The 11,680-nt window shown below is 34.9% G+C and overlaps 1 protein-coding gene and 1 long non-coding RNA gene across 2 annotated transcripts; both read left to right on the top strand.

Moving 5' to 3' along the window:
- Nucleotides 1–753: 753 nt before the first annotated feature.
- LOC125191054 (oligouridylate-binding protein 1-like) lies at nucleotides 754–7,826 on the top strand. Its single transcript, XM_048088516.1, has 12 exons — nucleotides 754–982; nucleotides 2,071–2,132; nucleotides 3,067–3,169; nucleotides 3,858–3,934; nucleotides 4,003–4,064; nucleotides 4,170–4,257; nucleotides 4,371–4,446; nucleotides 4,535–4,565; nucleotides 5,319–5,438; nucleotides 5,709–5,794; nucleotides 6,127–6,300; nucleotides 7,352–7,826. Exons 1-12 carry the CDS (start codon nucleotides 896–898, stop codon nucleotides 7,607–7,609), a joined length of 1,224 nt encoding a protein of 407 aa, XP_047944473.1. The 5' UTR covers nucleotides 754–895; the 3' UTR covers nucleotides 7,610–7,826.
- Nucleotides 7,827–9,006: 1,180 nt separating this feature from the next.
- Nucleotides 9,007–10,417, top strand: LOC125186455. The gene is made up of 3 exons (XR_007170450.1): nucleotides 9,007–9,145; nucleotides 9,232–9,270; nucleotides 9,558–10,417. It is a non-coding gene; the product is annotated as an uncharacterized LOC125186455 (long non-coding RNA).
- The last annotated feature ends 1,263 nt before the right edge of the window (nucleotides 10,418–11,680 follow it).

Below are 11,680 nucleotides of genomic sequence, written 5' to 3'. Positions count from 1 at the left end.
ATAAGCCCATTTTCTTAAAAAAGTGAATGTCCCACTAGGTGAGATTAGCTTAGGTCTAAATTTATTTTCATATATTAAATAAATATTGATTGAACGTATTATGTTATAATATCATCTTAATATAACTTGAATATCCCATTAAGTGAGCGTAGCTTAGATATAAATTTATTTTCATATATCAAATAAATATTAGTTGAACGTGTCATAATACCATCTTGGTACTAGTGTTTTATTTTTGAAAATTACTCACTTAGCTTAAATTGTCACAATTAAGTTTTAGTTATTAAGATTGAATAATATACTATTCAATAAGACTATGCAGTCTATGCTAAATGGGATAAAAAAAAGGAAAATAATATACTCCCTTGATACATTAATACAAGGCCAATTTGACTAAACACTAATTTTAAAAAATGCAGTAAAATTGAATGAAAAATGTTAGTGAAAAATGAGTCATATTTTTATATATTAATTTTATAATAAAATTTAAGTAAAATAAATATATTGAAATGTTAGCTTCATTATAAAAAAAATAGTGAAAAACAAATAGTAACACATTTATTAATGAATGATAATAATGGAAAAAAATTGGGACACTTGTGATTGGTAAGCAAAGGCAGTTGCAGGGAGATGCATAAGGAAGAGCAGCAGGGAATCGGAGCCGTAGCAGCAGTGAAAAGAGTAGTTGCACGCACATCAGCATCTCACTCTTCCTGGGGCTCTCTACGAGGGTTCTTTTTTTTTTCTACACTTTTTTCTTCCATTTTTTAATTCTTTTTTATTTTCTTCCTCCGTTTCTGGTTACCCCGATTTTCTATTCCCTTTTACTTTCCTTTGTTTTTTTACTTCCGTCTATATAATTTTCTGCTGTTTGTACGGCGAAAAACTAGAAGGGATGCAGCAGCAAAGGTTGAAGCAGCAGCAGCAGCTAGCGCTAATGCAGCAGTCCCTTTACCATCCGGGTCTCCTCGCTCCTCCTCAGGTTTCTTTTTCTTTTCACCTTTTTTTTCCTCCATGCCTCTTAATTTTGAACACTTTTTGCTGATTCTCTGTTTCCGGTTTAGAAAAGAGTTTCTTTTCTTGCTTTGATTTATGTTTTTTTAATAATCAAGTTCAGGAATTTTTATTGTTTTTTTCTCTTAATCTATTGTGGGAGCTTTGTATAATGCTTTGATGAAATGTTTTGGGGCTGTAGTTTGACTGAACCTGTAGGGTAGCTGCTAATCAGAAAATGCAATGGATAGTAAATTTATCTTATTCGGCTGATATTGCATTCTAAATTTTGATATCTGATCAAGTAGTTTCTATTTTCTACTTTCTAATTTATGTATTTCTTTATTCTCGTTTGTTAGTTGGGGTGTCGGTGATGATATAGGTGTTCTTGCGACTGCTATGAGCTGAGTGCTTCATGATTCTCATATTTGATCACTGTGGGAGTTGGATAACTTATTGTATCCTGGTTATGCTATGTGTGCTATGTGTATTTTTCTTTGTTTTGGTTAAAATCTGAGGAAAGTGTTGTCTTTTGGCACGATACTAGTACTAAAAAGATTTAGAATTCGAAATTGGTTTTTAACAAATCATGATGAAAGATTTTCAGTGTATGGGTTGGGGTGGAATGCAAAAAAAATCCGATGACAAATCAAGTTTGTAAGTGTATAGAAGGAGGAAGTATACTCAAGTCTTTACTATGATTATAAATCACAACTTAAATAAAATGTACACGAACTTCTGCATACATAAAAAATTCATATAAAAAAATTCTCTCTCTCTCTCTCTCTCTCGTCTGTGGCGGGGGTACCACTTAAGCCTGGACCTGCATTTCTTTATGTTTGGCAAATACAGAACGCTTTGCATGTTGGGTGTAGTGGAACCATTGCATTGTTGTCTTGCTTCTGGTCCCCATGGGAGCATGGATGCAATAGTTTGTTATTGGATTGGGCAAATAATCTAATGAGGAAAGGGGCTAAGCCTCTACTAAACAGAACCTTTGGATTCAATTAACGCCCTAACAAAGGCATTCACTTATGTTTAATTTGATTTATCACTAAAGTTTCAATTAATATGCAGATAGAACCTATCCTGAGTGGGAATTTGCCTCCTGGATTCGACTCAAGCACATGCCGCAGTGTGTGAGTCTTTATGACAATTTACTTATTGCTATTAACTCAATTCGTGATTAAAATTTCCATTTAATGTTCTGGACATTGTAATTTATAGAGTGGCTTAATTTTGTGATTATTGGAGAGAAATAAAAGATCATATGTGGTACTGTGTTTGAGGCGCTTCATTTATTATTTAATTCAAGTTATAACTTTACTAGCAGCACTATCACATTCTATCATTCTATGCCATCAGTACAAAAAAGCACCATAATTTACTGAAACTAGTTTATAAAATTAAAAACGTTAAGTCTCATATATTTTGTTGACTGACAGTGACCAATGGTCCATATCTTAACTGTATTCCCATATCAACCTGATCGGATTGATTGGAGACGTCTCCAGCTTCTTATTAGAAAACCATAAATGTATGTATATTTATGAATTTTATATGTTGTGTGTCTATGCACATATACATTATGCATCTAAAAATTGCCTTACAAAATAGAGACTCAAGAGACATCTAGTTACATTTCTTATATCTTCTTTTTTGTGCATATCAATATTTCTTTTTATCATTTTTTAATGCATTAACAGCTAACAACATATTTGTATATTATGAAAATAAAAACTGTGTTAACTGGACAAACTCACAGCTCACACGAGCTTAGATAGAAGGACCTTATAATATAACTTGGTCTCGACTGATTACTGAAGAAGCACTATCTTTTCTGGAAGTGCATTGTATATTCTCTTCAACTGAAAAAGTGAAGCTAAGAAGTTATGTACCGTAAAACATGATACTAGACTGTAGTTATTACTCAGTGTCACTTAGCAGACTAGGTGCTCAATCACATATGAAAGCTCAAGTCCTTCTCTAGAGTGGTTATCTGCATTTACTTTCATGGGTAATATCAGATTATCATATCTAATGTCTATATATATATGACCTGATGTGCTGTAGGTATGTTGGAAATATCCACCCTCAAGTTACTGAACCTCTTCTTCAGGAGGTTTTCTCAGGCACAGGTCCTCTTGAAGGTTGCAAGCTCATTCGGAAAGAAAAGGTGGGCTTCAGTTATTACTTGCTAACATCTCTTTGGCTTTTCTCGTAGCATTAATTCCTTCCTAAAATCTTTAAATTATATAACTAATTTGTATGTTGTTGATATGCTTGCTTGGTAGTTTTGTTAGATATGGATTTTTAAGTAACCCTGTATTGCTAGAGAGAATACTTTTTAGCTAATATACTTAAGAAGTATATTGGAATGTCAACAAAATTATGTGTTGGCATTTTAATATCATCGTGTTGACATTTTTAATACACTGCGTTGATGAGTTAGCAAAGTTAGCAATTGATCACACCCCATTAGGAAGTAGTATTAAATGTTAACCTTCAGTTTTTATCTTTTTATATTTTCTTATGAACGTTTGCTCATCCTAGCTAAATTACCATTTTTTAATAATAATATTGTTACTAATTCACATCAATGATTAAGCCCATTTAGGCTTACTGTAATTAGATATGAATACTAATTTATGCTTTATCTATGACATACTTGCATTGTAAACCTTCCCTAGGTGCTTATGTCAGGCTAAATTGATGAACTCTTGGCTAATGCTAAAATGTACCTTTGAAATTTGAATTTGAAATTAATATGATAGATTATTTTATCTCTAGGAAAATCTATATTTTCCTGCTGCATGCTGAAGTTTTTCATCTTCCTTCCTTTTTGTTTATGCACTGTGATGCAGTCATCCTATGGTTTTGTGGATTACTTTGATCGTCGATCAGCTACACTGGCCATAGTGAGTCTTAATGGCAGGCATTTGTAAGTAGAACTCTGATTAATTGTTTATATTTGATTAGTTTCTGGTTTGTCTAATATGTTTTACACAGGTTTGGTCAGCCAATTAAAGTCAACTGGGCATATGCTAGTGCTCAGCGCGAGGACACATCAAGTATGTACAAGTTCTTCTCTATTGTTCACTTCTGGTCCCTCTCATTTTCACAGTTTGTGGATTTAGCTAAAGATGTTTTATGCTGTTTATAAACTTGCTTTGTAGATCATTTCAACATATTTGTTGGCGATCTTAGCCCAGAGGTTACTGATGCTACCTTACATGCATGCTTCTCTGTATATCCTACTTGCTCGTAAGTCCAATTCTACTGGCTTCTTAGTCGGAGCTATTTCCGTTGCTTTTTGTCTGGTTATAAAACTTACAACGTGAAGAAACTGAATGTCACTGACCTTTATGTTGATGCAGAGATGCTAGGGTAATGTGGGACCAGAAGAGTGGCCGCTCAAGGGGTTTTGGATTTGTTTCTTTTCGCAGTCAGCAGGTCCACAAATGTTTTCATCTCTCCCTCCTTTTTCTCCATTTAATACGTTAATATGTTAGTTGATCTTGCACCTTTGTGTGGTTTCCAGGATGCTCAAAGTTCAATAAATGACTTGAATGGTTAGAATTTCGTTCTCATGCCATTTTATTCCGTGTGCAATTTTTGCATCTCTTCTTTGTTGTGTGTATGTCCGTGAACCAGTAATAAGGCTGACCTCTATTCCTACTATATTGCCAATGTCAACTTTTGTTCTCTTTTTTCAGCATTTTGTATAAAACAAATTACAGTTTGCACTCTATAAATAAATCACGAAATATTAATATCATACATTTATATTTTATACATTATGCGAGGTGTTTACTTTGTGTGATAGGTCATAGGATAGATAGATATAATCTAAGCTAATTTTTAGCATACTTTGCTGGATTGATTAATTTTGAGCTTGTTTGACTATCTTATTGTTCACATAGGCAATCCTATATTTTATCAATCTATCATATCACCCAAAGTAAAAGCTTCATATATATGTAAAGGTTTTGAACACTTTTAAATGCCTAGGTTTAGTTGCTTGGGCGGTTATGCAGTGAACTTTATAACCTGTTTTATTTTCATTAGTAGAGTTAAAATACTGTTTCACTACATCACTTTCTGTTTTTTTTTGGTTCTCAAGAAATGAAATAGAAGCTTATATGTGTTATCATAATTTTTACAATTTGTGCATGTAACATAGAAGTCTTGCCGTTGTTTTTTTTTTGTGTTGCTCAAGATTGCAACACATACTGTGGACAAGTTCACATCTTTAAGAACTGCAACTTAGTGCTGATTTAAATGTGGAACTGTTATTGATGTGTCTTGTCATATTAAATTTCCAGGGAAGTGGCTTGGAAGCAGACAAATTCGCTGCAATTGGGCGGCAAAAGGTGCTGGTCAAGGCGATGAGCAGCAGAATCCTGATTCAAAAAATGTTGTGGAACTAACCAATGGAGCATCTGGTTAGCTCCTTAAACATATGGACCATTAACTGCTGCTGCACAGATGCAAGTTTTAAGCATCATAAATATGAAACTGATGTTAATGTAGAGTCTGGTATCCCATTTCTCATTGTCAAACCTTGAATTTTAGAAGTGCTAAGAACATTGAATGGATGACCCATGCTAGGAAGACAATAATTTCTTCTACACTAATTGCATTTTCAGATTTGAGACATGTTTTTGCTTTATATTTGTCTTTTTTAAGTTGCTCATAAGTCATAACTTTGGCAGATGACGGCCTAGAAAAACAGAATGAAGATGCTCCAGAGAATAATCCACAGTATACAACTGTTTATGTTGGAAATCTTGCTCCTGAAGTAAGTTAAATGTTCAGCAAATTTGCTATCCATCTTGTCCCATGATGCCCCTATGTGGGCAAACTCACCTACGGATAAACCATAAACTTGAAATATTGAGCTCATTCTTGCCAGTGTTGTTTTCGTAGTTTGGATCATCTATAGTTTAGATTTTCATTATACACTACTTCTAGCCTTCAAAATTGTGACTGAGTCGACCAAAACCAATTCATAAAGGATTTTATGATTTTGTTGACGTATCATTCATTGTTATCTTTCAATTGCATTCTCACCTTGCATAGTTGCTCGTCTGTTCAGTGATGTTGCTGAATGCTGATACCTGACATATGCAGGTCACATCAGTGGATCTCCACCGTCATTTCCATGCACTTGGAGTTGGAGTGATTGAAGATGTCCGCATTCAGAGAGACAAAGGTTTTGGGTTCATAAGGTACAGCAGCCACGCTGAAGCTGCTCATGCCATCCAGGTGGGAAATGCTCGCATTCTTTTCGGCAAGCCAGTTAAGGTATACACCCTTCTATTTCAGTTTGTTTACTCGTAAGATTGTTTTTAGAAAAGATGATTATTGTGATGCATGATATCTACTTGCAACCTAAGGTTGACAAATGCTCATGTCCACTATTCTCTCCCTTAGATTTCTTTTTGGTTGTTTATTTTTGCAACTTAGTCTTTGTGCTTGCATATTTCGATATGGGTGGAATTTGTTTTACCCACTTTCGATAAGACATACTCCCTCCATTTGTTAAAAATAAGAACTTCTGAAACGATACGGATTTTAATACAAAATTGGTAAAGTAAGAAAGAGATTGAAAGAAAAAGTGTCTGCTCATAGAGAGAGAAGTTTCCTAATGAAAATTTTCTATTTTTAGGGAACAGAGTAAAATGGAAAGAGTTTCTATTTTAGAAAACAGAGGGAGTATGTAGGAACTACCCGCTTTGATAAAAACATGTAGTAGACTAGTACTCTCTCCGTCCTAAGGTAGATGTCACTTTTTTTTTTAGTTTGTCTCACAAAATATGCCACATTTCCTTTTTTAGAAAAAAATTCTCTCACATTAATATATAAAATATATTTTCTCTCTCCATTGAACACACAAAAATGGGTTCCACATTTATATATTAGTTTTATAATAGAAAGTGAGTGTAATGAGTTGGTGGAAAGTGTGCTCCATTATTTACTAAAAATGGGGAAAAACAAAGTGGACAACGTTTTGCAGACAGACCGAAATGGCAAAAGTGGACAACATTTGAGGGAGGGAGGGAGTAATAAAATAGCCCTTGGAGTGACAAATTTTGCATGGATATAAGTGACACTCAGACACTGATTAACAAAGCAAATGGATTTGTGGGTCTGAGGACAATTGATGTTTTCAGTCTGTCAAAACAGTATTAACATCGAACGTGGAAATCATTTTTGTACTTTCACTTCTAGACATCTCACCAACATTTTTTTCACTTCTCCATGCTTGCTGTGTGTGTGTGTGTGTTAAGGACTATCATGCCACTGCATATCTACTTGTGTTGTTTTGTAATGGATACATGGTTATTATCTTTAGTGCTCGTGGGGTAGCAAGCCCACCCCTCCTGGGACGAGCTCAAACCCTCTGCCTCCACCAGCAGTAGCGCACATGCCTGGTTTCACAGCTGCTGACCTGGTGGCCTACGAACGACAGATTGCACTGAATAAACTAGGAGCTGCTCAAGCCCTGATGAATTCGCAGGCCCACCGTCTTGGTGCCGCTGCCCAGCATATGTACGATGGTGGGTATTCGAACGTGGCTACAAACCAGCAACCTCTCTATTATCAGCAATAAACAGGCGCAGCTTCAAGTTTTTATATGTTTTTACCCTTTTTCTCCTTTGCCTCGGTCTCGGTCTCTGTCTGTGTAATTAGGTTAATTAACGCTCTGTTTCAAACCAAATAGAGATTCTTGTATACATATTTTTCCCCATCACACTTGTAGCCCATTATTATGTTTTCATGTTTTTCTTTTCCCAACTATAGAAAATATTTGAATTTTTAGTCTTTTATTTGGTCTTTTGATACTTCAATTATGTAACCAATGAAGACGAGAAATTCGCTTCCTACGCTATTTTTTTGTGTTTGTTCGGTTCAGATAATATGGTAGTTAAACTTTATACTAATAGTAACATTTAAAAAAAAAAAAAAAATTATGCCTCCATATTTTGTGTGAATTAGATTGCTGAATGCGCCATGATAACTTTGGGCATCTCTCATCGGAAAAATTTTAATTTTTGTTATCTGTCGCATGGAAGACTGCACTAGAACTCACCATTGAAAATGAAGGGCACAGATCCTCTGCGGTGTTAAAAACCACAGCACAAGCTGTTGTGGTCAAAACGCAGCTATTTTCACATTAAACGCATGAAACTGACAAAATCCCATTCATTTCCTTTTTTCTCTTTTCTATTTGAGTTTTTAGTTTTGGATACTTCATTTTATTTAAACATTGAAGAACACTATCAAACCAATTAAGTCAATAAATTAATGCGTATAATTGATCTTCACTATTTATTTTGGACTTTTAAATTCACAGCTAAAAAAGCTTATACGGCTGTAACTTGTAGTTTGTTTCTTTTTTCTGTAATGGTAATTAAATTAAAATATTAAATAGCAAATGAAAAAAGGAATCGAAGGAATTGTGTCAAAGTCTTGCGTTTAGTGGGTATTTAGCTGCGTTTTAACCACAGCAGCTTGTGCTGTGGTTTTTAACACTGCAGAGGATCTGCGCCCGAAAATGAATGTGTTTAATTTCAATGATTACAGAAGAGTCTTAAGAGTTGATTATTCCTAGCTACTGAAACCGAAAGTGTAATAATATTATTATCAATACGTGTTATTTGACACTCTCCCATAAAAATATTAATACTAGATTATCCAAAGGGTACCAGAAAAACAGTGTCTTAACTCTTAACAGTAAACTTATGAAAAATTTTAAACGAGAAAAAGGCTTCAAGTCATAATCGTTGGTATAAACTAATTTAATTATCTAATAAAATGTGATTAATAATCTATTCTATACGTTTGGTAGGCATTAAGAAATATCCGTTTTATTTTGTCTGTTGTTTGGTAGAGTTTTTAAAATAATAGTTTAAATAGATAATGATTAATTTTCATAATAATTAGGGTTAATTAGAGAAAAAGATAGCCTCCGTCTCTGTTACGCCGCTTCTTCTCCATTGCTCCACTCTCTCAAACTCTACATTACTCATTCCATCGCTCCACTTCTCACCCATTTAGTCCCACTCTCTCCACTCCATCTCCAAATTTTGTATAAATAGAACTCCCTCATTTGCTTAATTAACAGTCCAAAAATTTGCAGCAGGAGGTATACAAAATTTGTAGCGTTTGTAATTTCGTTCTTTCTTTCCCATGCAAAACTTGTATTAATCGATTCTTCTTGTTGTTGGTTAGGCATGGCTGAGCATCAAGGTTCAAAAATGGTTGCCGACGGTATGTGTGACACTATAATAAATTTATTATTCAATCGTAAAGTGGTTGTTCTTGATTTACTCACACAGTGCATTGTTTCACGAGATTGAGTATAATATTTGAAATTGGGTATTGTACCAAGTAAACGTAAGAGTTAGTGAGAGATACACAAGTTCATTCTAAGATGGAATGTTGTGCTGTGTTATTCAATTTGATTGAAGTAGGTAGATCAGCAAAGAGTTAAGTGTTTGTTGTATTGTAATCTTCATTTCATTGAGAATAAATGTTTCCAATCTTCGTGGATGTAGGTTCCGCAGGTGAGTGATATGAGGCAAAAGACAAGACGTTGCTAGACTTATCGTGAAGAAAAAGTCCTACTAGCTTCTTTGAAGGACATAATAGGACAAGGATGGAAGACGGAAAATGGTTTCAGAAACGGATACCTCTTCAAACTTGAAGAGGCTATGAAACGGGAGTTCACTAACACTTATTTAAGGGGTACCCCACACATTTCATCAAAAATTACTACGTGGAAGAGGTGTTATTCCTCGCTGCAAGATATTCTTAGTCGTAGCGGGATTGGATTCAATCTCAATGGCGATCATAGGATGAGTGTGAGGACGAACATTGGGAGCAAATCAGGTAAGCCCATAAAGAAATCCAGTCGATCTCTATCTTTGACGAGGATGTCACAAATATCAAGTTTGACGTGAATAGTTAGACCAGGAATTTGACCCAAACGATCGTATAACTCATTTCTTGCCTTGCTTAAATCAACTTCATAACCAATTCTGTTGGACAAGACCTCCATTTGGAAGTTGTTTTCCTTGTGCATATTGGTAAAGAAATCAAGGAAACCATCCATCACATCATCTGCTTTTCGCTTCTTACTAGACTGTCTTGGAGGTGGGTCATCTCTCTTGCCTTGGGTGTCCTCCGTTGCATAGTTGGGAATAGTATCTTTAGCATTCTCGTTTGCCAAAATGTCTTCTAGGATGACGTGGTAATCAGTACCATCAACTCCCATGTTGCCTATGTTATCATGTCCATCTAGTTCATTAATAGCTTCAAGAATATCTACCGCTTTCTTGCCATTCACTCGATGACCAAATATTTCTTTCTAATCCTCCCAATACGGCCACGACTTGTTATGCATAGATCTAGCATTTCCGTCGACCTAAGTCATAAAAGAATAAATCTAGTTAATTTATCTGTTTTTAACTACTTATGGACTACGACTACTTCATATTTAAGCAAGTTCTTAATGCTGATATGAATGTATTAATATGTGGAATATTTTACTACCAATGTTCGGCCTCTTCGTCTATTTTCACTGTTTCACTAAATTATTCAGTTCAAATGCAATAATATTATAAATAAATCTAAAAAACTCACACCAGTACACATATTACGATCAATTTAGTGGAACAAGGTAAAAATTGAAATTGAATAAATAAACACCTTGGTTATTATCAATACCTTGATGATTTGCTCCCATCGTTCGTCCTCACACTCGATCCTATGATCGCCATTGAGATTGAATCCAATCCCGCTACGACTAAGAATATCTCGCAACGAGGAGTAACACCTCTTCCATATAGTATTTTTTTATGAAATGTGTGGGGTACCCCTTATATCAGTGTTAGGGAACTCCTGTTTCATAGTCTCTTCAAGTTTGAAGAGGTATCCGTTTCTGAAACCATTTTTCTTTTTCCATCCATGCCCTATTATATCCTTCAAAGAAGCTAGTAGGACTTTTTCTTCACGATAAGTCCAGCAACATCTTGTCTTTCGCCTCATATCACTCACCTGCGGAACCTACATCCACGAAGATTGGAAACATTTATTCTCAATGAAATGAAGATTACAATACAACAAACACTTAACTCTTTCGCTGATCTACCTACTTCAATCAAATTGAATAACACAGCACAACATTCCATCCTAGAATGAACTTGTGTATCTCTCACTAACTCTTACGTTTACTTGGTACAATACCCAATTTCAAATATTATACTCAATCTCGTGAAACAATGCACTGTGTGAGTAAATCAAGAACAACCACTTTACGATTGAATAATAAATTTGTTATGGAGTGTCACACATACCGTCGGCAACTATTTTTGAACCTTGATGCTCAACCATGCCTAACCAACAACAAAAAGAACCGATTAATACAAGTTTCGCATGGGAAAGAAGGAACGAAATTACAAACGCTACAAATTTTGTATACCTCCTGCTGCAGTTTTTTGGACTGTTAATTAAGCAAATGAGGAGTTCTATTTATACAAAACTTGGAGATGGAGTGGAGAGAGTGGATTAAAATGGGTGAGAAGTGAAGTGATGAAATGAGTAATGGAGAGTTTGAGAGAGTGGAGTAATGGAGAAGAAACTGCGTAACAGAAATGGAGGCTATCTTTTTCTCTAATTA

The sequence above is a fragment of the Salvia hispanica genome, chromosome 5 (genome assembly GCF_023119035.1).
Source record: "Salvia hispanica cultivar TCC Black 2014 chromosome 5, UniMelb_Shisp_WGS_1.0, whole genome shotgun sequence".
NCBI lineage: Eukaryota > Viridiplantae > Streptophyta > Magnoliopsida > Lamiales > Lamiaceae > Salvia > Salvia hispanica.
This window is presented reverse-complemented; position numbering and strand designations above follow the sequence as displayed.